The sequence below is a fragment of the Macaca nemestrina genome, chromosome 8, assembly GCF_043159975.1.
Source record: "Macaca nemestrina isolate mMacNem1 chromosome 8, mMacNem.hap1, whole genome shotgun sequence".
In the NCBI taxonomy this organism is placed as follows: Eukaryota; Metazoa; Chordata; class Mammalia; order Primates; family Cercopithecidae; genus Macaca; species Macaca nemestrina.
Genome location: NC_092132.1, coordinates 86781300 through 86809250, shown reverse-complemented (window position 1 = coordinate 86809250; position 27951 = coordinate 86781300). Strand labels below are relative to the sequence as shown.

Sequence of the window (27951 nt, the reverse complement as noted above, 5' to 3'; positions counted from 1 at the left end):
TTATGAAATGTTAGAATACTTTCTTAATATTTGTAAAATAAGCAAAAAGGTAAATATAATTTACATATAAATACTGCACAGAAATATCAATTGACATATAGCTGATAACTCATACTTAAAATATATTATCAAAGCATTGTTGTACACAGCATTTAAACTCTCAGGCCACCTTAGTTTTTTTTCATCTGCAAGTCATTTAGCGATAAAAAGCATTTAAATAAAACATAATGTCAAGCCGTACTTAATACACTCCGCATGTTTCATAACCAAAGCTTTCAAACGGCTATTTCCATCCGGTTTTAACTTTAAAACAGATCACATAAAAGCTACATTTGTTCAGTGATAGTGTGTATTTAACAATAACAGAAAAACTGCCTTTTTTAATCTCTGAAAAAAACTCTTCTCATTAATATGAAATGAAATAAAAATACAGAGAAGATAGTTAAAGCTGGACATAGAGTTTTCAGCAACAATAAGTTAAAACATAAAGGGAAAATATTAAAACCACCTTTAGTGTTTTTGGGAAATCAAAATAATCATTTTTAAAGCCCTGAATTTTGGATATATAAAAAGTTGAAAAGTATTTCCTTTTTATTAAAAGACATAACTAATCATAATCATTTGAAATATCCTTTATGATATATGATCACGCCTGAAGAACCCCAACATCTAGTAAAAAAATAATGCAGTTTCACTAGAACGTGAATTTGAACATGTTTCATAATTGTTGGGCAGTTTTATAAAAATAAAGCAGTTTCCTTAGGAAAAAACAATCTGCCAATTAGAATACGTATCTTTTCTTTAGAGACGGGGTCTCACTAAGCTGTCCAGGCTAGTCTTGAACTCCTGGGCTCAAGCCATCCTCCTTCTTTGGCCTCTCGAGTAGCTAAGACTACAGGTGCCTGCTACAACACCTGGCTGGAATGTGTATCTTCATTTTGGGGGGGAAAAAAAAAAAGGTGTTTTCCTCTGAAAATAATAAACTTCAACCCCTGGCTATATGAACATTCATGGACTCATACAGATGAAAACAAATTATCGTGCTCCTAGAAACTAGTTCTTTTCACTAGCACAGTCTGTGACACCATCTGGAAACTGTCACCAAAATATTAAGATTCACAAGCAAGCATTGGTGAACAACATTGGACCTGGTGAATCATTTCTACCACCACTAAATGCATTTATCCAAAGGGACTGTGTGGTGATGGTGTTCTGCAGTCCTGTAATATCATCTAGTGTCCTCTTATTTCAGCCACGTATTCACAAATGCTTGAATTTATATTTAAACTCAATGTCATATAATGGCGGCAAAATGCCCAAGCCTGCCCGGGACTGGTCCAAAGGCGGACATTTATCTTGGCCCTCGACAAGCTCCAGTTCAAAATAAGAAAGCATCAAAACCAAAAATTGCTTGATTTCGTGGATAGCAAACACTCTTCCAGGGCATATTGTAGCTCCTGATCCAAAGGGCATGTAGTAATACTTTAATTTGAGTCCATTACAGTAGAAGGTAGTCTTTGTCTTCCCGTTTTCATCAAGATACCTATCATATTTAAAAATCTGCAATAAAAATACAAAGAAAACAGCCTTTAAGCTAGTTTTAAAGAAATTTATCTCTTTCTCAACCTGGAAGCTCCAAAGAGTAATTTTCTTTTTAAATCTACTCCATTAGTGATTTAGCAAATACTCCACATTGAATCAGAAAGTAATATGCTTAATGAGCTAAGGAGGCCTTCTGACACCTCCTATCGTGCTTGAACAATTAGTTCCTTAGGCAGGCAGAGCTAGAGAGAGAAGCGTTTCCAGAAGAAACTGGAAGAATCAATATATTAGCCTCCAATTTCCTGGATTTGGGAGGAGGTGTTTTTAAGAAAAAAAAAAAAGTGGCAGGTTTATTATCATGACTGCAAACATAATCTAGCAAAGACTGTGTGATGACAAATACCTGGACTAAAAATTAAAAATTCAGACCACTATCTAAATTTTCCAAAATATATGAATATTTAACACGATTAAGGGGACAATCCCTATGACTACAATGATAAAATCAATTCTACCATTCCTCTTTATTTAGATCTAGGTAGCTATCACCTGGATATTGAACTTCAATGAGCAGGCACTTACCAAAGGGTCTGGGTAGATTTCTGGATCTAAGTGCATTAACTGTGGGTAAAGAGCTATGATGTCATCTTTTCGGATGTTGTAGGAACCGTCCTCAAGGTGCAAAGTGAAATCCTCCTTAGCTGTCCGAATGTTGAGGGAGGCACTGGAAAGCCTCAGTGATTCCTTGATTATGCTTTCTAAATATTTTAAAAGCAAAAAAGGTAAAAAATGAAAGAAGGAAGGGAGGAAGGAAGAGAAGAACAAAGCAAGTGTTTGAAGGTCGTATGATATAGAGTCTGAACTACAGACAGCCTGGCAGTGCATAACACAAAGGGACTGGGTGGTGACAGTGTTCTGTCGTCCTGTAACATGAACAGGGTATGGGAAGCTGATCAGATAAACATTTCCCAAACTTTCTTTCTGTTACCACGATGCTGTTATCAATGATTCAACTGTGTCTGAATTTTTTTATTTTTGTTTTTGTTTTTAGCCAGGGTCTCATTCTCTTGCTCAGGCTGCAGTGCAGTGGCATGATCATGGCTCACCACAGCCTCAACCTCCCAGGCTCAAGTGATCCTCTCACCTCAACCTCCCAAGCAGCTGCGACTATAGGCGTCTGCCACCATACCCAGCTAATTTTCTTCTTTTTATTGTTTGTAGAGACAGGGTTTTGCTGTGTTGCCAGGCTGCTCTTGAGCTCCTAGGCTTAAGCGATGCGCCCACCTCAGCCTCCAAAAGTGCTTTGATTACAGGTGTGAGTCACCATGCCCAGCTTGAATGTATTTTTAAATCAGATCCTCTGAGTTAATAATAATCTTTTGATTAAGAGATAATCATCTTGGTCATAATTGGGAAACAAAATTCCATCATTTTATAGGAAAGTAATCATCTAATAAAACTGGAAAAATCAGTAATTTAAAATTTATAATTTTATATAAATTATTTTATATAAATTATAATTTATATAATTTTATATAAATTATAATTTATATAATTTTATATAAATTATTCAAAGTTTATCACTTCTGAGATTTAATATGCTGAGGACTTCTGAGACTGAATATACTGATAACATTGATATATACATATGTTTTTTCTAGGTGTTTACTGCAGCTTCAGTTCAACATTTACAAGAACCTATTTTTATCCATATACTATCTGATGTTGTGTGGCGATCCCTGCTGCCTAGTAAAGGCATAAAGGGACAAAAAGAACCAACCTGAAAATGGCTGAAATATAGAGAGCTCACGAGAGGTCCAGCCTGACCTTTCAGACTTATCCTTTAACTGTCATGTTTTAGGGTGCTCATCACATGATTGTGTATAAAATCCCAGAATGTTAGCATTTTATTTTACAGATAAGAAAAGGAAGGCCCCCAAAAGAGAACTGACATGTCCAAAGTCTCCCAAGTCAGACCCAACAAGGAACCTAAGCTTCTTGCCTCCTTAAATAAAATAACCAAAAAAAGAAAACTTTCTTACTATAAACATATCATATTGTTGGCCAGGTGCAATGGCTCATGCCTGTAATCCCAGCACTTCGGGAGGCCAAGGCAGGCAGATCACTTGAGGTCAGGAGTTCGAGACCAGTCTGGACAACATGGTGAAACCCAGTCTCTACTAAAAATACAAAAATTAGCCAGGGGTGGTGGCGTGCACCTGTAATCCTAGCTACTTGGGAGGCTGAGGCAGGAGAATGGTTTGAACCCAGGAGGCAGAGGTTGTAGTGAGCCAAGATCACACCATTGCACTCCAGCCTGGGCAACAGAACGAGACTTTGTCTTAAAAAAAATAAATAAATTAAATTAAAAATATCATATTGTTAGATTTCTATAAAATATAGAAAAGCAGAACAAAGAAAAATCAAAGAAGCTTCAAATCCATCACCCAATCCATGCAGGTAACTGTGGTTTCTTAGTGGTTCTTTTCTCTCCTTTATTTTATGAAAATGACTAATATACTTCCATTAACCATCAGATTAGCCGTAAGAGGAATAAGAGAAACATAGTGTGGCAGTGCAGGGTGGTAGCTGAGAGAACAGCATCCCACATAATGATGTATTTGATTCTACCCTGGCTGCAGCTTAACCTCTAGGTGTCAGTTTCCTCACTTGGTACAAATAAATAGTAACAGTCCCAAGTCACAGGATTGTTGTGAGGATTAACCAAGAAAACTCATATGAAACACTTAGCTTAATGCCTAGAATTCAGTAAGTATGTAATTGATATTGGTCATTATTGTTAAAGTAGTAGGACATGGAAAATGAAATGCAACATAACAAGTATACCCACCTAATACTGGCAGGTCATTCAGTTGTGTTTGACTCAAACAAATGGGATTGCCTTCCAAGCTGACTTTTTGACCAGCATTCTCTAATGTTCTTTTCACTTCTTCAGTAGCTGCTTTCATTGCTTCCGGGTTCCTATTAAAAGTTAAGAGAAAAAATGTATGTACAGAAAACAAACTTTTTCCATACTTTGAGATCTGCAAACAAATGGGCCTTTCCCCCTCCTTTTAACTAGATGGTGAAGATATCAGGGGAGAAGAGAAAGGGATAGTCCTGTTTGCGTTTACTACATTTGTAATTGCGTTTTATGTCCTTGGATATTAGTAAGAATCCAGTACTTTGGGAGGCCAAGGCGAGCGGATCATGAGGTCAGGAGTTTGAGACCAGCCTGGCCAACATGGTGAAACCCTGTCTCTACTAAAAATACAAAAATTAGCCGGGCATAGCAGTGGGATCCTGTAATCCCAGCTACCCGGGAGGCTGAGGCAGGAGAATTGCTTCAGCCCGGGAGGTGGAGGTTGCAGTGAGCCCAGATTGCGCCACTGCACTCCAGCCTCGGTGACAGAGCAAGACTCCGGCTCAAAAAAAAAAAGAATAATAAAAAAAGGAGGCCTTGCTACATAAAAGTTAAACTTTGGTCAGGGCTTTTATAAACAAGTATTTCTAATAAGGATTAGACATGGCTAGGGAGCTACATAACAAAACTACAGTAAGTTGAGTCTCAAAATGTTTGACTGATAAGTATTTGTGAAACTATCATAAAATATGGCTACAATTTCCTTTATGATGTTAAATTGATGTTGTATGCCTGCTGTAAATATGTGAGTTTATTCTGGATGTGCTTTCTCAAGTAATAACTTTGGAAGATAGTCAACATTTGTGACAAATTAGTAATAAGTTCTCACATCTGAAATTAAGTTTTAAAATATTTTATAAGACCTAAAGTCATCAGCTATCAACAGAAATCTGGCATTCCCAATCCTATGGAATAGCAATTTTGTGTCGACATGATACTAAATATCCAATTTAATTGGAATAATTCAATAATAGACCATTCTAATTTCAAATTCCCAAAAGATTAACACTTTGGAGAGAAATCATGTTATGTAAAACATATGTTATTACAGTTTTTTTTTCCTGTTACATACAGTTTTAAAAAGCAAAACCTAGCTAAGTCTCTTATCAATAAAAATTGATTATGATTGATTCATAGCTCTCATACTTGGTCAAAAACAGAAGAACAGCAATTCCTAATTGAGTGAAAACAAACTGTGAATGAACAAATAAATAAGGCATAGTGACTGCCCTGATTAAATCAGTAATCACTTAAATACATTTTTATGGTTATGAAAACTGCATTATGGACTTAAGTTGGTGTCGTGAAGAACAGTATGGGGTTAAGAGTGAGGGCTCTGGACCAGGCAGCCTGAATTGACTCCAACACGAGCACATACAAGCTCTGTGACTTGGGGTGACATCTCTTTCTCTGGGACTGCCTTTGTTTCTATAAAACACTTTTACCAGTCATAGCTGCCTATGTTTTGTGAGGACTGAATGAACTCAAACATGTTAAACACTAACACGCATTAGTGCTACGTTCTTGATTGATGGCACGAGAAAGTACTATAAGGCTTTTTTTCTTTTTTTTTTTTTTTGTTTTTTGTTTTTTGTTTTTTGAGACGGAGTCTCGCTCTGTCGCCCAGGCTGGAGTGCAGTGGCCGGATCTCGGCTCACTGCAAGCTCCGCCTCCTGGGTTTACGCCATTCTCCTGCCTCAGCCTCCTGAGTAGCTGGGACTACAGGCACCCGCCACCGCGCCCGGCTAATTTTTTGTATTTTTAGTAGAGACGGGGTTTCACCGTGGTCTCGATCTCCTGACCTTGTGATCCGCCCGTCTCGGCCTCCCAAAGTGCTGGGATTACAGGCGTGAGCCACCGCGCCCGGCCATGGCTTTTTTTCTTAAAGTTAAAATGGTTTAATGTCTACGTTCTACTAAAATAAAATAAAAAAAGAAATGGATATGGTGTTAGTCACCTAATCATTTGAAATAAACTCCAGAAAGTCGCTGGAATGGTGTTTGCTTGCGATGCCCAGAGGACCACGAGGTGCGTCTTGGCCTTCTCCAGGTCATCAAAGGTGGACAAAGTGTCATTGAGAAACATGCGCAGTCTGATCAGTTCTGAGACGCTTTCCCTCTTTTGGAGGTTCTCGTGCCTCAAGCTCTCTGCCAGTTTCTCCCGGGCACTGTGCGCGGTCCTGAACATGTGAATGGGGAGGCCTGCTACCAGGGCTGGAAAGACTTTGTCGAACTGCTTGAAGTTGTCAAGATTGTTTAGAATATGTGCTTTCTGTGTGTCTTGCCTTGTAAGATCCCTGCCAAAGATAGTTAAATACCCAGCTTCAAACATCACTCGGTAGCAGAAGGAATACATCCCTTCTGTCACCCAGGCAGCGGTCTTTGAGTTAGAGAAGACTGGAGGTCTCATGATACGTTGGAGGTTTTCCATCATGCTTTCCGTGAGGGAATTCAAGGCATTGCCCTGCAGGGTTTTGATGAAAGTGTTGTTTATGTTTTCAGTGGTATTTCCATCCTTTGGGTCAATGCTTCTGTGCCCAAATGCCTGACAGCAAATAAAACATGCAGAAAAAGAAATTAAACCTGACCTAGTCATAGTAAATGACTGAAAAACGGATTAGATACTTTCATAGTTCCTTACTTCTTAAAAACAGGAAATTGGCTTTCGCTTGTACAATTTCATAGCACTTTACAAATAAATGGCCAAATTGTACCTTTCCTTTAAAGCCAAGTTCAGTGGCACTCCCCTGGATCACTCAAGTCATCTATGTCTTATCTCTTATGCTACTGCACTTATTTACACCTATTGCACATAAGCTTATTGACAATGTTTTACAATCATTAGTTATCTTTTATATTATTTGTAGATTTCTTTTTCTTTTAGAGATGGGGTCTCACATTGTTGCCCAGGCTGGAGTGAAGTGACACAATTATAGCTCACTGCAGCCTCAAACTCCTGGGCTCAAGCGATCCTCCTGCCTCAGCCTCTCAAGTCGCAGGGACTACAGGTGTGTTCCATTGCGTCCAGCTGTAGATGTATTTTTTTTTTTTTTTTTTTTTTTTTTTTGAGACGGAGTCTCGCTCTGTCACCCAGGCTGGAGGGCAGTGGCCGGATCTCAGCTCACTGCAAGCTCCGCCTCCCGGGTTCACGCCATTCTCCTGCCTCAGCCTCCCGAGTAGCTGGGACTACAGGCGCCCGCCACCTCGCCCGGCTAGTTTTTTGTATTTTTTAGTAGAGACGGGGTTTCACCATGTTAGCCAGGATGGTCTTGATCTTGTGAGCTCGTGATCCGCCCGTCTCTGTAGATGTATTTTAACCAAACTTTAAGCTACTTAGTCACAAAGACCAAAGCTAATATTTATTTGCAGTAAGTAGTTACTAGTTTTTTTTTTCTTAGCAACAGAGCTTCTTTTATTACATCTAAATGATGTTAAAATATCTTGCCAATTCCTTAACAAAATGAAACACTGTGTGGCACAAGTGTGGCAAGACAACTGTTGAATGTTAGGTTTCCATCACTTGCACTCTTTCATAGACACTGCTGATGTGATGAATTTTTCTCTCTCTTATTCATACAGTGCCACCTGTCTCAGTAGAGCATTTAGTGTATATTTCACCCTCATTAACTTGTCAACAAATGACACATTTATACCTATTTTGACTTTCTAAATGATTGTTACTACGAAGCTATGTATAATTTAATTTATTTATGTTTCTAAGAATCTCCACATAAGGATAACTCTCTTCAACACCTTTATCGTAAAATCTAAGTACATCAAAAATTCTAAATAGACCAGCACATAAAAAGGTAGAAGACAAACAGAATGGTATATAAATGTAAAACTGCTTACCTTCGCAGAAGTAGCAAAGTGAAATTTTTTCCAATCAAAGTATTTTCCATGGCACAACACTTTATGGTATGACAAGGGATTTGTGATGAAATGGACATATTTTCCCATTAGTTTGCAGGTAAAAACATGACCATGTTTCCTTTGATTTGCTCTGAGGAACTCAAGAGGATTGGCACCAAATTGCAGCGCACAGCCCAGGTATGGAATCAACCCATTCTCTAGAGGTGGTTCACCCGTTTGCCTGTCAGAAACAAATGTATGATAGACATGGATGATTACATATTTGGGTTTTTACTTACATCAGGTTTAAAAATTCTTCCCGCTGACTTCAAACTTTAAAACCCTATAGTTTATAGATATTTCTTTTGTTGGATGGGCTCCGCTCTTTTACTACGAAAATAGGTTATATTAACCTAGTAACATGATATGTTGGTGGAAAGGATTACTAAATCTATCCATTTATGCATCCATCCATATGTACATTCAACAAGCACCCGTCTACTGTGTGCTCGTCACTTTTCCCTATGATTCAGGCTAAAGGATTTACAAGGCCAACGAGATTCTTGCTGTCAGTGCGGAAACAAAACTACATCTAGTGTTTATAATTTTGCTAAGCATCATTTTTCTAAATATCTCAAAATGTTTCTTTTGATTATTTTCTTTAAAGACATAGATCACTGAATAAGAGAGGATTTCAGAACTGAGATTTTCAAAATCTTCCTAGTTTAGAGATATTATTATTCTGTAAGGATGGTTTCAGAGAAGAAGAATCTCATGTGAGAAATTACCTTATTATAAAATGAAATTGAGTAAGATAAACACTGACAGAATCATCTATTGTAAATCAGTGCTCCTTTAAAATGTTTCTATTAGAAAATGTAAACTTATTTTCCAACATAAACTTCTGTACCTCTTGATAGAATAATACAGTATAAAGTAATAACTTTTCTTTTCTTAGTTTGAAGATAAGTAGTTTAATTAAAAGTAAAAACTATCAGGCCTGAAAGAAACTGCAAAAGGCAGAAAACACATAGCAATCTACAAAGTTGAAATATGCTCAGGGTGATTTTCTCTTTTTGAGATTGACATAGCAGAGAATATCTACATGCCTCCCCACAATTACTCCTTGAGCCAATTAGAAGTTAAATAAACTATGGTTCTGGATCTGACTGTATTTGTTTTTCTTGCATTCTTGAACCAGTTGTAAATAAATGAAATCAATGTCACATACACTCAGCAGACTTTCCCAATTCACCAGAGTTGATTAACATTGATTTAAAAACAGAAATAGAATGATCAGCTCAGGTCTATGCTGTAGTCTAGGCTTAGGCAGAGTCTATATGATGCACAAGAATGAGCTTAAAAGAGAACATTTATTTAATAAGAGTATCTATTGAAGCCATGTGAGAGAAAGCAATCCTTTCCACGTAGATTCCCACTTGCTACTTGTATCCTTACTAATTTGGGCTTCGTCTTTAGATATAGATATAAATGTACATGGAGACCTTATAAAATTTCTGTCGGTTATGTTTAACACCAATATACATTTATACATTACCATTGGTATATGCCAATACTAAAAAAGGAAGTTGTCATCACATATTTTGTTAGATATAGTAAAAAAGATATTACTTTAAAAATTCAAATCAAAATTTTCACTAAAAAAATAAGGAAGATAATGCTAATATGTGTAAGTATAGAAAACCAAATTTACTGTATAACAATGAAGGTAAAAAAAAAATTAAATGGATGAATTAAAGAGCAATTTAAAGATAAAACATTCCTTACCTTCTCCTTATTCCAAGAATAAGCCATAGACAACAGCATGCTGCTATAGCAATCCCCCAAATCAAAGATATGGTCATCATTTTGCAAATCTAGGCCAAAATCTCTGAGGAAGAAAATCTCTGATTAGAAAGGCAAAGATGTCACTGAAAAGAGACTCAAGCTAGGTTTTTTTATATACATAGTACCCAGATCCATTAACTTGAGCTTGTTGACCAAAGCAAACAATTAGCCATTTGTTCATTCTATTAGAAAAAAAAAAAAGTGGTAACAACTGGCCTTGAACTAAGTCCACAGGTATCAGAAGTGGTTCCAAAGCAATCAGAGACCTGCAATACTTGATAAGTTGAAGGTCTCTCAAATATATGTTGACTTAACATTCGGACCTGGGGACAGCAGCTAATATTACGAGTTTGGTATGTGTAAAAAGAACAAATAAACCTGTTTAAGATGGGCATAGCTAATAAATACGTAAAATATAATAAAGAAAAATAAGAATGAGTTATTCATCAAGCTTATAATTTGGTCTTGTTAACTTTTAAAGAAGAATTAATTTAGGTGCTTTGCCAGAGAGATGCTGATCAAGTTCGGAGGAAAGAGACTGGGAAAAACATTTCTGTTGCTTCGTGTTCAGTGCTTTTATAAAATCATAGATATTTTACTACATATAGTAACATGTTACTTACCTAACATCCTCAAGAGAGTATTCTACGTAAGTGCATCCTCTTGATAAATATAGCTTATTGGAAGCATCAAAATTTTATTTATCATTCTTGTAATTAAAATGTTTATCAATTTTTCTAATTATTAAAGTAATAAATTTCATTTCAAGTAAGTTAAGACTAACTAAAACATATCTTGGTGGAAAGTGAACATCTATTAATAATTTACCTACCACGCTACTCCTCTACTCAGAAGTAACCACTATTAACTATTTGGCATATGTTCTTCCAAACTTTATTTCTGTGTACACAAAAATATTAGTTGAACATTTATTACATGCCAAGAACTCTTCAAAAGTATTCTAGTTACAGGCGTTAACAAGATAGGCAGGTTTCCTAATCTAATGGAGACTCTATTCCAATGGAGAAAGGAGTAATAAAATACATGTTATGAAAAAAAAAAAACATGGTATAGAAAGCTAGGGGGGAATGAGGACAACTTTAGATATGATGATCAGAGATGGGCTCTCTGAAGATGTGACATTTGAGATCTGAATAACAAGAAAAGACTGCTCATGTGAGTATCAGAAGGAAGGATATTCCAGGAAGAGGAAGCAGCAAATGCAATGTCCTGAGTCAAGGATCAATGTGCTGAGTCTAAGAACCAAAAGGAAGGGAGTATCCTACTGAAGCAGAGTGAATGCAAGTTCACAGTTAAGACAAAAGACAAGAAGGTAGGCAAGAGTATTGTGTGTGTGTATATATGTACACATACCCACACAAGTATATATATATATATATATATATGTACACACAGTATTCTCTCTATATATTTATACATGTGTATATACATATGTATAAATAATTTTGAATATGTGCTTCATCTTCCATTGGATAAATGTACTATAATTTATTTAACTGATTTCCTATTGATGGATATGTGGGTTGTTTCCAGTTTTGGCTATAGACTCCATAGGTTTATTTCATGGGTTTTTTGTTTTTGCCTGTTTAAACAGAGATCACACATTTTGTGTGTGTAATTTATCACCATAATTATTAATATCAATCATTATATGGCAGTACATAGATTTTTCTTAGAATCTAGGTTTTTGGGGGGCTTTGTGCATATTATTTAGACAGATGGATTTTTTAAAACTTAATACATCTTTTAAAAATATCGCTTATAAAAAAGCTGACCTTATACATGGCCAATCACAGCAAGGTATCCCAGTCAGATAAAATGCCAGTCTAAAACCCAAATAATACAGCCCTTTAGAGTCACTTCTCAGACAAATGAAGAACAAGCAAACATACAAAAATGGAAAGGAAGTCAAGCATGGTAGTGTGACATGGTTTGGTTGTGTCCTCATCCAAATCTCATCTTGAATTCTCACGTGTTGTGGGAGGAACCTGGTAGGAGGTGATTGAATTATGGGTGCAGGTCTTTCCTGCGCTGTTGTCATGATAATGAATAAATCTCATGAGATCTTATGGTTTTAAAAAGAGGAGTTTCCCTGCACAAGCTCTATTCTTGTCTGCTGCCATGTGAGACGTGCCTTTCTCCTTCCACTATGATTGTGAGGCCTCCCAAGAGATGCAGAATTGTAAGTCCAATAAACCTCTTTCTTTCGTAAATTGTCCAGTTTCAGGTATGTCTTTATCAGCAGCATGAAAATGGAATAATACAGTAAACTGGTACCAGTAGAGTGGGGCACTGCTGAAAAGATAACCAAAAATGTGGAAGTGACTTTGGAACTGGGTAACAGGCAAAGGGGCTGGAACAGTTTGGAGGGCTCAGAAGAAGACAGGAAAATGTGACCAAGTTTGGAATTCCCTAGAGGCCTGTTGAATGGCTTTGACCAAAATGCTGATAATGATATGGACAATGAAATCTAGGCTGGGGTGGTCTCAGATGGAGATGAGGAACTTTTTGGGAACTAGAGCAAGGGCGACTCTTGTTATGTTTTCATAAAGAGACTGGCAGCATTTTGCCCCTGCCCTAGAGCTTTGTGGAACTTTGAACCTAAAAGAGATGATTTAGGGTATCTGGCAGAAGAAATTTCTAAGCAGCAAAGCATTCAAGAAGTAACTTGGGTGCTGTTGAAGGCATTCAGGTGTGTTGTTGTTGTTGTTGTTGTTGTTTTGAGATGGAGTCTTACTCTGTTGCCAGGGCTGGAGTGCAGTGGTGCGATCTCGACTCACTGCAACCTCTGCCTCCTGGGTTCAAGTGATTCTCCTGCCTCAGTGTCCCGAGTAGCTGGGATTAAAGGCACCCACGACTATGCCCAGCTAACTTTTTGTATTTTTATTTTTATTTTTTTATTATTATTTTTTTTTTTTTTTGAGACGGAGTCTCGCTCTGTAGCCCAGGCTGGAGTGCAGTGGCCGGATCTCAGCTCACTGCAAGCTCCACCTCCCGGGTTCACGTCATTCTCCGGCCTCAGCCTCCCAAGTAGCTGGGACTACAGACGCTGCCACCTCGCCCGGCTATTTTTTGTATTTCTCAGTAGAGACAGGGTTTCACCGTGTTAGCCAGGATGGTCTCGATCTCCTGACCTCGTGATCCGCCCATCTCGGCCTCCCAAAGTGCTGGGATTACAGGCTTGAGCCACCGCGCCCGGCCTACTTTTTGTATTTTTAGTAGAGATGGGGTTTCACCATGTTGGCCAGGCTAGTCTCAAACTCCTGACCTCATGATTCGCCCACTTCAGTCTCCCAAAGTGCTGGGATCATAGGTGTTAGCCACCGCACCTGGCCAGGTATTCAGTTTTATAAGGGAAGCAGAGCATAAAAGTTTGGAAAATTTGTAGCCTGATAATGCGATAGAAAAGAAAATCCCATTTTCTGAGGAGAAATTCAAGCCAGCTGCAGAAATTTGCATAAGTAACAAGGAGCTGAATGTTAATCCCCAAGACCATGGGGAAAATGGCAAAGTAATGGGAGTCTATTGTGGAATGGGCTGGTGAAGTCTTGTCGTGATTAATATGGGGCTTTCATAATCACATTCGAGCCACATTTTCATGAAGCCATAGGGAATGAAACCAGTTATGGCAAATACAAATATAGTTTTGCATTTTAAATACATGCTTTTGAGATTGTAAATGCCTAGCAGGACTAGAGAATAAGAAGCTGTTGACACATTCTAAAAGAATCATAACTTTTACATTCATTTTGAAGTTTTCACATTTTAAAAGCTTCTCGTGTATTTTTCTACTTTAATGAAATGACTAACTTGGGCAGGATGGGTATTTTGACCATGTTAAAGATGAGGAAATAGAGGCAAGAAGGTTCAGTGGAAAATGTTACATAGCTTGAATTAGTTCAAATGGTCAATGAAGAGGAAACTGCGATTAAATCTAGATTTGTATGTTGGCTTGGCCATTAAGTATTTACCTTTCAACAAGATGCTTTTCCTCTCCAAGTCTTTGCTTTCTTATCTGTAAAACAGGGATGATTATAGTGCATGACTCATAGATATTAAGATGAAGTAAGACAAGGTCTGTAAGACAGACATGTAAGACATGTCTGTTAGCCTAGCACCTGGCACAATGTATGCTCAAAAATGTTTGCTGTAGTTAATAAACTGGCAAATTCAGGATTCAAGCCCAGATTGCTCTGAATTGAAGTGTGATAGTCCACCTTTACAGCACAGTACTGCACAAGAAGTACAGGGGAGTGCAAGGCCACCTGATTACAGGTTTAGGAAAGGGTAAACACACAACCAACTGGGTATGAATAAATCATATGCATTTCATTCATTCATTCGTATGAACTTAATATGTACTTTGTGCAAGGCACCTTTTAAGTGCTGGAGATAGAGAGATAAATAAGACAGGCAGTCTCTACCCTCTGGGGACACAGCTAATCAACAGGAGAACAAATATATAGATTTGATTTCTGACAAGAAACCACCATTTTTTACTATCAGAAAAAGTCTGGCCAATGCATCAATATTCAGTGTCAAGATCGTCAAAAACTCTCTTCATTTAATCCACAGGGTAGCACCATGAAGCAGGCACTGATGCCTCAATGTACAGATGACTGAATGTGGTGAAGCTCTGACTCCAAGCCCAGGGCAGCCCCTACTATGCGGTGCTGTAGCACAGGAAGAACTCCATTCACCCAAGTGGAAGACAGGTTTGGGGGCCTGGAATCAAAGAAGGCTAAGGGGTTCCTTTACTTTTGTGATAAGTTTCATCCCCATCTCAGCCTTCTGAAACTCAGTCCAAGAAGCCCAACTGGTTCATCGGACTTGCTGTGACCAGTTAACCTTGCCAGCTCAGGGAAAGAGAGAGAGAGAGAAGAGGGAAGTCAGGGGGAGGGAGAGAAAGAGGGAGAGATAAAAAGATAGAGGAGTTTTTTTTCCTGAATGTGAGCAATCCTGGCTCCTTTTATCTCTCCAATCTCATGGAAATATTTCCAAAAGGACATATTGAAGGAAACCAAATCTTGAGCCATAGAGGAAGCTGGGCTTGTCTTCTCAGACCAGCACAGGGCAGTTCATTAGCTGGGGTACTACTTTCACTTTTCTGACGTTCCCTAGCTCCTAGGAGAGAAGGCTGAGGTGCTTAGAGATGATGCACAGAGAGAATAGAACAAACCTCTGTATGCTAATGGCTCTGGAGATGTTCTTGAACTGGGTCACTTGCTGAAGTACTATTTTCCCCTGAAGATAACGAGATGAGAAAGGAGAAGACTTTTCCTTATAGGCTAACAGAACAAAAGGTGGTGAGGAACCACGAAGAATGTTAGCACCTTAACCTCTGACTTGCTCCATTTGTTCTGTTGTAAAAGGCAAGTAAGTTCTGTTGTCTTCTTTCTGACATTTTAAGAAAATGTGAAAATGTTTTTGGAAATACGTGATGAAAGTATCACTGAAATGTGTGGCAGAGCCTCTACTATGGGGCCAGGGTCTTCACATACATTGTCTCATTTAACCCTTACAATAGTACTATGAGAAAACAGGAGGTCAGAGTTTCAGCAGCTTCCCAAAACTCAATTCATGGGAATTGCAGATCTAGGATGCAAACCCAGGGCTCTGGGACTCCACAGCTCACATGCATGCCCTTTATATTTCAGAGTTTTTCTCCCAGAGCTCCAGGGCTCCCTGTTGTGGTGGGGGAGAAAGCCAAAGGAGAGGCTCTGCCCACTGCCCTCTTCTGCTTCATGAAAGGGGACTGTAGTATGAAGTTCGTTTCAAGGAAGGGCTCCATAACTGAAACAAAGCAAAATGAAAATAGCACAAGCCCTTTGAAAATCACTGTGGAATGCCAGTTACCCCACAAACCCTATGCCATCAGATATTTTCAATGATTTAGTTACTTTTTATTCATTTTTCTTGAGATAAAACTCAAGTACCATAATATTCACCCCTTTAAAGAGTACAATTCAAAATTTCTAGCATATTCAAAGATTGTGTGATCATCACCCCTATCCAATTTCAGAATATTTTCATTATCCCCACAAGAAATTCTATAACCATTTGCAGCCACTCTCCACCACAGAGAATATATTGGCAATCACCAATACACTCTCTGTCTCTATAGATTTGCCTGTGCTAGACATTTCGTATAAATGATATAATACTATTATATATACATATTTGCATCTGACTTCTTTTATTTAGCATAATATTCTCAAGGCTCACCTACATTGTAGTATTTATCAGTATTTCATTCCTTTATATGGCTGAATAATATTTCACTATAAGGATATAGGACATTTTATTTACTAATCAATTAATGGACATTTGGGTTGTTTTCACTTTTTACTTACTATTAATAGGGCTGCTGTGAACATTTGCAGACAGGTTTTTGTGTAAAAGTATGTTTTAAATTTTCCAAGTATGTAGTTAAGGGTGTACTTGCCTGTCTTATGGTAACTATATTTAACTTTTTGAGGAACTGCCAAACTGGTTTCCAGAATGACTGAACCATTTTACTTTCCCATGAATGAAGAAAGAGGGTTCAGATTTCTTCATATTGTTTGTCAACACTTATTATTTTCTGTTTTTTAAATTATAGCCATCCTAGAGGGTGGAAGGTGGTATCTCATTGTGGCCTTGATTTACATTTCCCTAATAACTAATGATATTAAAAATCTTTTCATGTGTTTATTGGCCATTTGTAAATCCTCTTTAGAGAAATGTCTATTCAAGTCCTTTCCTTATTTTGTTAAACTGGGTTTCTGTCTCTTTCATTGTTGAGTTGTAAGATTATTCCAGGCAATTAGACCCTTATCAGATAAGACTTTTAAATATTTTCTCCCATCCCGTGGGTTGTCTTTGCACTTTCTTGTTACTGTCCTTGGATGCAGAAAAGTTTTTTTAAATTTATGTATGTATGTATGTTTTTGAGACGGTGTCTTGCTCTGTCATGCAGTCTGGAGTGTAGTGGCGCGATCTTTGCTCACTGCAACCTCCACCTCCCGGTTCAAGCGATTCTCCTGCCTCAGCCTCCCAAGTAGCTGGGAGTGCAGGCACATACCACCATATCTGGCTGATTTTTGTATTTTTAGTAGAGACGGAGTTTCACCATGTAGGCCAGGCTGGTCTCCAACTCCTGAGACCTCAAGTGATCCACTCACTTCAGCCTCCCGAAGTGCTGGGATTACAGGCATGAGCCACTGTGCCCAGCCTTTTTATGCATTTTATTTTTTATTTATTATTATTATTTTTTGAGATGGAGTCTTGCTTTGTCGCCCAGGCTGGAGTGCACTGGTGCAATCTTGGCTCACTACAACCTCTGCCTCCTGGGTTCAAGTGATTCTCCCGTCTCAGTCTCCTGAGTAGCTGGGACTACAGGTGCACGCCACCACGCCCAGCTAGTTTTTGTATTTTTAGTAGAGGTTTAGTAGAGGATTTGCCGTGTTGGCCAGGCTGGTCTCGAACTCCTGACCTCAAGTGATCAGCCCATCTTGGCCTCCTAAAGTGTTGGGATTACAGGTGTGAGCCACCAAGCCTGGCCACAAAAGTTTTCAACATTGATTAAGTGCAATTTATCTATTTTTTTTTTTTTTTTTTGGCTGCTTAGACTTTTGGTGCCGTATCTAAAAAACACTGTCTAATCCAAGGTCATGAAGATGCATGCTTATGTTTTCTTCTAAGCGTTTTATAGTTTCAGTTCTTACACTTAGTTCATTGATTCATTTTATGTTAATTTTTGCATAGGAGCTGAGGTAGTAGTCCAACTTCATTCTTTTGCATGAGGATATCCAGTTGTCCGAGCACCATGTAAACCTGTTCTTTTCCCCATGGAAATCTCTTAACTTTCTCATTGAAAATCAGTTGATAAATGCATGTGTTTGTTTCTGGACTCTCAATTCCATTCGATTGATCTATATGTCTATCCTTATGCCAGTAACACCCAGTTTTGATTATTATAAGCTGGTAGTAACTTTCAAAATCAGAAACTGTAAGTCCTCCCATTTTTTTTTTTTTTAGATAGAGTCTCGCTTTGTCTCCGAGGCTGGAGTGCAGTGAGATATCGGCTCACTGCAACCTCCACCTTCCGGGTTTAAGCAATTCTCCTGCCTCAGCCTCCTGAGTACCTGGGATTACAGGCGCACACCACCATGCCTGGCCGATTTTTGTATTTTTAGTAGAGATGGGGTTTCACTACGTTGGTCAGGCTGGTCTCAAACTCCTGACCTCGTGATCCACCCGCCTCGGCCTCCCAAAGTGCTGGCATTACAGATGTGAGCCACTGAGCCTGGCCCAGTGTGTTTTTTTCAAGACTGTCCTGAATATTCTGGATTATAGATACTTTACATTTCCATGTGGATTTCAGGATCAGCTTGTCAATCTCTGCAAAACTGGAAACTGGAGCTTTGAAAGGGATTGCACTCAATCTCTAGATCAATTTGGAAAGAGAATATTACCATCCTAACAATACTGTTTTCTGATCCATAAACATGGGTGCCTTTGTATTTATTGAGGTCTTCTGTAATTTATTTCATTGATGTTTTGTAGTTTTCAGTGTACAAGTCTTGTACTTCTTTTGTTACATTTATTCCTAAGTATCTCATTTTTATTTATGCTATTGTACATGGAATTGTTTTTCTTACCTATTTATAGATTTTTCATTGCTACTGTATAGAAACAAACTAATTTTTGGATGTTGATTTTACATCCTACAACTTTGGTGAACTTGTTTATTAGCTCTATAAGTTTTTTTGTGGATTCCTTTGAATTTTTGATATGTAAAATTAGGTTTTCCGAAAATAAAGATAATTTTATTTTCCTTTTATTTCTTTTTCTTGCTTGATTGCCTTAGATATAACTTCCAGTACAATGTTGAATAGAAGTGGTAAAAGCAGATGTCCTTGTGTTATTCCTGGTCTTAGAGGAAAAGCTTTCAGTCTTTTACCATTAAGTTATTAGCTGTGGGTTTTTCACAGATTTCCTTCAATTATGTTGAGGTAATTCTCTTCTTTATCTAGTTTATTTAGTGTTTTATCAGGAAAGGGTGTTGATTTTTTGTCAAATGCTCGTTCTGCATCTACTGAGAAAATAAAGTGGGTTTTTTCCTTATTGTTTTAACATGGTGTAATTCATTGTTTGATTTTTTGTACGTTAAAACATCCTTGCATTTTGGGGTAAATCTCATTTAGTCCTGGTGTATGATGCTTTTATATGTTGCCAGATTTGGTTTGCTAGTATTTTGTCAAAGATTTTTGCATTATGTTCATAAAGAATATTAGTCTATAGTTAATTTTATTTGTAATATCTTGGTCTCATTTGAATATCAGATAATAATGGGTTGATAGAATGAGCTGAGAAGTAGTCCCTCCTCTTCCAGTTTTTGGATGAATTTACAAAGGATTAGTGTTCTCTCTTCTTTTTTTTTTTTTTTTTTTTTTTTGGTTAGGTTGGTCTCGAACTCCTGACCTCAGGTGATCCGCCCGCCTCGGCCTCCAAAGTGTTGGGATTACAGACGTGAGCCACTGTGCCCGGCCTGTTCTCTCTTCTTTGAATGTTTGGTGGAATTGACCAGTGAAGCTATCTAGTTCTGAAGCTGTCTTTGTAGGGTTTTTAAAAATTCTATTTTAATATTTTTGGTTATACATCTACTGAGTTTTTTTATTTCCCTTTGAGTTAATTTTGATAGTTTGTGTCTTTCTGAAATGTATTTAATCTATCTACGATATCCGATTTGTTTGCATACAACTGTTTTTAGCATTTCCTTATAATACTTTTTATTTGGGTAAGGTCAGTAGTAATAATAAACCCTCTTTTATTCTTAATTTTAATAATTTGAGTCCCCCTCTCATTTCAGATTAGGTGAAGGTGTGTCAATGTTGTTGATATTTTCAAGTAATTAGCTTTTGGTTTTGTTGACTGTACCTATTATTCTTCTATTTCACTCCTTCATTTCTGCTCTGATTTTTATTCATTCCTTCTTGTTGCTTGCTTTAAGTTTATCTCACTCTTATTTTTCCAGGTTCTCAAGGTGAAAGGCTAGGTTATTAATTTGAGATCTTTCTTCTATTTTAATACAGGCATTTCAGTTATAAGTTTCCCTGCAAGCACCGTTTTGGTGGCATCTCATAAGTTTGGATTTGTTGCATTTTTAGTTTATTTATCTCCAAGTATTTTCCAATTTCCTTTGTGATTTTTTTCTTTGATTCATTGGTTATTTAGGAGTTACGTTTTTTAATTTCCACATATTTATAAATTTCCCAATTAAAAAATTCTTTATTATTATTTTATTGTATTGTATTGTATTGTATTTTTTTGAGACAGAGTCTCCTTCTGTTGCCCATGCTGGAGTACAGCGGCATGATCTCAGTTCACTGCAATCCCTGCCTCCTGGGTTCAAGTGATTCTTGTGCTTCAGCCTCCTGGGTAGCTGGGATTATAGACATGCACCACCACACCCAGCTAATTTTTGTACTTTTAGTAAAGACATAGTTTCACCATGTTGGGCAATCTGGTCTCAAACTCCTGGCCTCATGTGATCTGCCCACCTCAGCCTCCGAAAGTGCTGGGATTACAGGCATGAGCCACCATACCTGGCCTGTTCTATCCATTATTAAAGGTGAGATACTGAAGTATCCAATTATCATTATTAAATTGCTTATTTCACCCTGAAATTCTGTCAATTTTGCTTCACGTATTTTGGGAATCTGTTGTTAGGTACGTATATGCTTATAATTGTTATAACTTCTTGATAGATTACTGCTTTGATAATTATAGAATGTCCTTTTTTTCTCTAGCAACACTTTTTGTCTTACATTTGTTTGCCTTTTCCCCTATTATAAGCATATCCGGAAAATATTAAATATATTGCAATCATAGCACAAATCCTAAGTAATATGAAAATAAGGTAAATACTTGTTGTTCTAGAGTTCATTCATTTCGTTCATTTCCAAAGGTACAAATTATGTTTGTGCTAGAAATTTGGTAGTGTCATGCTTAAAGAAGCTAATGTGCATATCACCCTCTAGTGGACAATTATGTACATTGACACATCCTCTGTAGTTAAGTGAACATGAGGAGGCAGCCATAACCCTTAGTGTAAGTGAACATGAGGAGGTAGCCATAACCCTTAGTGATAGAATCATGAACGAGAATCCTAGAAAGTCCTACAGAAACCCAGTTCACACAACCAGATCCCAGTTGCCAAATTTGAAAGCCAGCAAAACCCAGGCTTGGGAAAGACTCTTATTTTATTGTTGTAAGCCACGACTCCGATACAAAACAAGATGGCAACACTGTTAAGGGACAAGATCCTGGAGAAGCTCAGACCTAGAGATACCAGAACTAGCCTACAGGAGTTTTCCTATTTCCATACTATGTAGAGGAACATGACAAACCCAGCAGTGGGTCAGATTGACAGTGATGGCTGCTACTTGACTCCTACTGAACATATGATTGTTTTGCCAGGGTGCGTGCTGGATCTATACATAATATTTTTTTCTCCTCTGGCTGCCTTCAAGGTTTTTCCTTTAACTTTGCTTCTCATTGGTTTTACAATGATATTTTAGGGTTTTTATTTTTAATTTTTGGTTTTCCTTTATTGATTTTGGATAATTCTTGTTCATCATCTCTTCAAATATTCTTTTACTTCACTCTCTTCTTCTGGAACACCAATTACATGCATGTTAGACAGTTGCTATTATCCCACAGCTGATATCTCTCTCTCTTTTTTCTATTTATGTTTAAATTTGATTCCTATTTACTTATTTTCAAGCTTGGTGATTCGTTCTTCTGAAGTTTCCAGTTTGCTAGTAAGCTTGAACGAATTCTTCACCTCTGCACCCATGTTTTCTATTTCTAGCATTTTCACTTAACTCTGTTTTTTAGTTTCTGCATTTCTAATAAAATTCCTCATCTGTTAATGCCAACTTTCCACCTATTCCACTGGATACTTTAACAAAGGGGTCCCCAACCCCAGGCTGCGGATTGGTACCAGTCTGTGGCTTTTTAGGAACTGGGCCACACAGCAGGAGGTGAATGGCGGGTGAGGGAGCATTACTGCCCGAGTTCTGCCTCCTGTCAGACCAGCAGAGGCATTAGATTCTCATAGGAGTATGAACCATATTGTGAACTGTGCATGTGAGGGATCTGGGTTGTGTGCTCCTTATGAGACTCTAACTAATGCCTGATGATGTGAGGTGGAATGGTTTCATCCCAAAACCATCCCCCATCCTTCCCCCAGTCCGTGGAAAAATTGTTTACCACAAAACCAGCCCCTGGTGCCAAAAAGGTTGGAAATTGCTGCTTTAACTTACTAATCATGGTTATCTTAAATTCACTGTCCGTCAATTCCAACATCTGGGTCATCTCTGAGTTTGGATCTGCCGAATGCTTTATCTCTTGAAGATAGATTGATTTCTCCTACTATTTGTATAATTTCTCTTTGATGAGATTTAAATGGTCCTATGTCAACTGACAGGGAAAAAAATTCACCATGAGAGAAAAGGGAATCTACTGAGGTCGGTGATTCAATAGGAAGGCTTGAATATTTGTGGTCAAGAGTAGGGTCTGGTCAAAGTATATGACTGAAGCAGAAGGAGTTTCTGAGATCCAGCCCCCAGAGAAGGCAGTCAAGCTTTTTTTTTTATTAAAAAAAAAAACTAGGTATGTGAATATAAAAATTGTAAAAGCCAATATAATAACTAGGTATGTGAATACCTAGTTAAAAAAATAGCTAGGTATGTGAATATAAAAATTATAAAAACCAACATAATAATTTTATTGTATAATAAAATACCAAGTCTCACACATCCTGCTGCTTGCACAGGGATTCAGACAAGCAGCACCATCACAGCAGAGAGTCATCTGGCTGTGTGGAATCAGTTGGGTTTTTTTTAATTAATAGATTTTATTTTTTGGAACCATTTTAGGTTTACAGAAAAATTGAACAGGAAGTATAGAGACTTCCCATAAACCCATTACCCCCAGTTTCTCCTATTATTAACATTTTTCTTTGGTATGTAACATTTGTTACAGTTGACACAATATTATTAAATAAGTCCATTATTTATATTGAAGTTCACTCCTTGTATAGTCCTATGGGTTTTGACAAATGCGTAATGTCATGTACCTACCATTTCAGTACTATACAGAAAATAGTTCTACTGTTATAAAAACTTCCTTTGTTCCACCTATTCATTATTCTCTCCCCTCTAAACCCCTGGAAGCCATTGACCTTTTTACTATCTATAGCTTTGCCTTTTCCAGAATGCTGTATAGTTGAATCATACAGTGTGTAACTTTTTCAGCCTGGCTTTAGTCTGGATTTCACTTACAATACTCACTGAAGACTTTTTGAACGTCTTTTCATGGTGTGATAGTTCATTTTTTTAATCATTGAATGATATTTAGATGTATGGATTTACCATAATTTTTTTATTCATTTACCTGTTGAAGGACATCTTGGTTGTATCCACCTTTCAGCAATTAAGAAAAAAGTTGCTATAAAAATTTCTGTGCAGGTTTTCATGTTAACATTAAGTTTTCAATTCATTTGGGAAAAAACCTTGGAACACTATTATTAGCTTGTATGGCAGACTATATATACCTCTGTAATATATTGCCAAATCGTCTTCCAAAGTGGCTGTACCATTTCTCAGTCCCACCAGCAATAAATGCAAGTTCTCATTGTTCCACATCCTCACCAGCATTTGGTGCTGTTAGCTGGAACCAGTTTTTAATAGTGCTACAAGGTGCAGCAACAGTATTTTAAAATGAGAATCTACTGGGGAACAGAGGGGATTTTGTTCTGACTTTTCTTTGGTGTTTGGGAACAGAACTGACATCTTTGGATTTAGTAAGTCCTTTGGGTTCTTATACCTTGTTGATGAGAAGAGTTTACAAATGGGTATTGGATGTCTTTCTAATTTAAACAGGTAAGTACTTACGTAATAAATTGAAAAAATAAGAACAATATTTTTGTAATTGCACTTTAAGCTATGTAAGGAGGTAATGTGTCATACAACATTGACTCTTGCTTGGAAAGGTATTTTGAACAAAGCAACTTAAAATGATCTCCTTTAAGAACCTAGTTAAGGGCTGGATGTGGTGGCTCATGCCTGTAATCCCAACACTTTGGGAGGCTGAGGTGGGCGGATCACGAGGTCAAGAGTTCAAGACCTGCCTGGCCAACATGGTGAAACCCCGTCTCTACTAAAAATACAAAAATTAGCTGGGCGTGGTGGCGCACGGCCGTAATCCCAGCTACTCAGGTGAAGGAGGCAGGAGAATTGCTTGAACCCGGGAGGCGGAGGTTTCAGTGAGCTGAGATTGTGCCACTGCACTCCAGCCTGGGCGACAGAGCAAGACTCCATCTTGGGAAAAAAAAAAAAAAGAACCCAGTTAAAACTGAAGGTTTAGTAAACTGACTCCAAGTGAAACCATGATTATCTTTTATGTGCCTCTGGCCCGCCACTTCCCACCCTCTCTCCACTCTGAGACAGGAAGAAGTGAGTACAGGTATACCACATTTTATTGAACTTCAATTTATTGTGCTTCTCAGATATTGCACTTTTTACTAATTGAAGGTATGGCAATCCTGTATTGAGCAAGTCTTTTTTTTTAACTGTTGTTATACTTTAAGTTCTAGGGTACATGTGCACAACGTGCAGGTTTGTTACATACATATACATGTGCCATGTTGGTGTGCTGCACCCATTAACTCATCATTTACATTAGGTATATCTCCTAATGCTATCCTTCCCTCCTCCCCCAACCCCATGACAGGCTCCAGTGTGTGATGTTGCCCTTCCTGTGTCCAAGTGATCTTATTGTTCAATTCCCACCTATGAGTGAGAACATGTGGTGTTTGGTTTTCTGTCCTTGCAATAGTTTGCTGAGAATGATGATTTCCAGCTTCATCCATGTCCCTACAAAGGACATGAACTCATCCTTTATTATGGCTGCATAGTATTCCATGGTGTATATGTGCCACATTTTCTTAATCCAGTCTGTCATTGATGGACATTTGGGTTAGTTGCAAGTCTTTGCTATATTGTGAATAGTGCCACAGTAAACATATGTGTGCATGTGTCTTTACAGCGGCATGATTTACAATCCTTTGGGTATATACCCAGTAATGGGATGGCTGGGTCAAATGGTATTTTTAGTTCTAGATCCTTGAGGAATCACCATACTGTCTTCCACAACGGTTGAACTAGTTTACAGTCCTACCAACAGTGTAAAAGTGATCCTATTTCTCCACATCCTCTCCAGCACCTGTTGTTTCCTGACTTTTTAATGATTGCCATTCTAACTGGTGTGAGATGGTATCTCCTTGTGGTTTTGATTTGCATTTCTCTGATGGCCAGTGATGATGAGCATTTTTTCATGTGTCTGTTGGTGAGCAAGTCTTCTTATGAATAAGCAAAGAAAGTGGTTTCTTGAGATGGAATCTACTTCTAGTGAAGATGCTGTGAACATTGTTGAAATGACAGCAAAGGATTTAGAATATTACATAAAATTAGTTGATAAAGCAGTGGCAGGATTGACTCCAATTTTGAAAGTTCTACCATGTATAAAATGCTATCAAATAGCAACATGCACTACAGAGAAATCTTTAGTGAAATATAGTCAATCAATGTGTCAAACTTCATTGTCATATTTTAAGAAATTGCCACAGCCACTCCAACCTTCAGCAACCACTGTCAACACCAAAGCAAGACCACCAGCAAAACAATTAGGACTCACTGAAGGCTCAGATGATCATTAGCATTTTTTAGCAATAAGGTTTTTTGAAATTAAGATATTTAATATTTTTTCTAGACATAATGCTATTGCACACTTAGTAGACCATGGTATAGTTTAAACATAACTTTTGTATGCACTGGGAAACAAAAAATTTTGTTTGAGTTGCTTTACTATGATCTTTATTGTAGTGGTCTGGAACTGAACCTGCAATATCTCTGAGGTACGCCCATATATATGTCTTAAGATAATTCCATCTGTTAGCTGCTTACTACTATAAATGCTGACTCACCTAGAATTTGGCTTCTCAGTCAAATTCTTAAGGTTTTAAGAAAATTTAAAGTTATGATTTAAAACTCTCCCTTTTCCCATTCATTCCAAAAGACAAGAAGGAAAATGCCTTAACAGTGTTCATTACCTTCACACAGGTGAATATAAATGACATTTCCAACAAGCTGAGTAAATTAATGATGACATTTAAATTTCAAGCTAGGAATAGTTGCCTTTGTGTAGTAGGATAATAAGTACACAGTATTTCTTCATTTTTTACATTTAAAAATGCAATCTCCTCTTTCTCCAGGTGGCATTTGTCTAGAAATTCAGTAAACAAACAATAACAATGATAAAACAGTGTTTCCCTGGTTCATATTCCACTCTGTGAATTACGGACTTTCTCATTCCATCCTCCAACACTATATCCCTCCCCTACACCACACACACACCTCAAATTCCTCCGAATTCTGCCAACTCTGTATTCCAGGCACTAGCTTGAACCATTGAGAAAGAAAAATTGATTAAATGTTTGGAAATAAATGTAGGACATGTCACAGTTGTAGTGTTATGGAAGCCCCAAGGGATAGAGGGCACTGTTTGTCATTTGCATTGGTTCTTTTCCCACCCCCATCTTGCCTTGTGAATGCCTCCTTCCCAGGTTGCCCTGTATGTGGGAGTATGGATTAGTCTGGCTCTCTGTCCGGGCTGTTTTGTCCTTCTCTTGCTATGGTATCCTGTCAGTCTTTGATCTGAACTGTAAGGTTAGTTAACTTCTACCCCCATTTACTTTACCAAACACTATTTATAAGATACCATGCTGTTCTGACTTGTGTTCCCAATGTGTAATAGAGAATCTTCTTATCTAGCTAAAGAGCAGGATCTCCTCTCCCAAGAACTCAGCATAAGACCCTCAAAGTAGATTCAGAGAACAATTTTTTTTGGTTACTTGAGTTTGTGAACCTCTATTCTCTCTTCTGAATACTTCCCAAGGGATTTCTCAGACCTATATTCAAACAAGCCCCTGCTGGTCTCTCCTAACACCACTTGATGGCCATACGTATACCACACATTTTGCATTCCACTTCATTCTGATAATAGAACTCTATTTTTTTTTCCCCTTGGGGAGTTATCCTTTTCTATGTAATCTGAATACTTCAGTTGGGCTGACTTCTTTAATGGCTTTTGTGTTTGATTAAAAATGGCTGACAGCCAGACATGGTGGCTCACACCTGTAATCCCAGCACTTTAGAAGGCCAAGGTGGGCAGATCACCTGAGGTTGGGAGTTCGAGACCAGCCTGACTGACATGGATAAACCCCGTGTCGGCTCAAAATACAAAATTAGCTGGGCGTGGTGCTGCATGCCTGTAATCCCAGCTACTAGGGAGGCTGAGGCAGGAGAATCACTTGAACCCGGGAGGCAGAGGTTGCAGTGAGCAGAGATCGTGCCATTGCACTCCAGCTTGGGCAACAAGAGTGAAATTCTGTCTCAAAAAAAAAAAAAAAAAAAAAGGCTGACAATTATTTGTTACTCTTCCAGATGAGAGAAGTCTAACTTCCTATTCATGAATCTGGGATGCCTTAGTGACTTGTGTGGCCAATAGAATATAGCGGAAATGAGAATCTGAGACTTTTAAAACTAGGTCTGAAGAAGGTTTGCAGCTTCTACTCAGGGTTCTTGAATGACTCATTCTGAGGACCACTGCCTACTAGGTAAGAAAAATGACTACCCTGAGACTGCCATACTGCCCAAG

At 37.9% G+C, this 27951-nt stretch overlaps 1 protein-coding gene across 1 annotated transcript; it reads right to left on the bottom strand.

Annotated features, from left to right (window-relative positions):
• CYP7A1 (cytochrome P450 family 7 subfamily A member 1) lies at positions 1 to 26606 on the bottom strand. Its single transcript, XM_011742276.3, has 8 exons — positions 26345 to 26606; positions 14157 to 14200; positions 10105 to 10207; positions 8317 to 8557; positions 6423 to 7009; positions 4394 to 4524; positions 2125 to 2300; positions 1 to 1560 (listed from the first exon to the last, which is right to left on the bottom strand). The coding sequence occupies exons 3-8, from the start codon at positions 10182 to 10184 to the stop codon at positions 1261 to 1263; spliced, it is 1515 nt and encodes a 504-aa protein (XP_011740578.1). The 5' UTR covers positions 10185 to 10207; positions 14157 to 14200; positions 26345 to 26606; the 3' UTR covers positions 1 to 1260.
• Positions 26607 to 27951: the final 1345 nt, after the last annotated feature.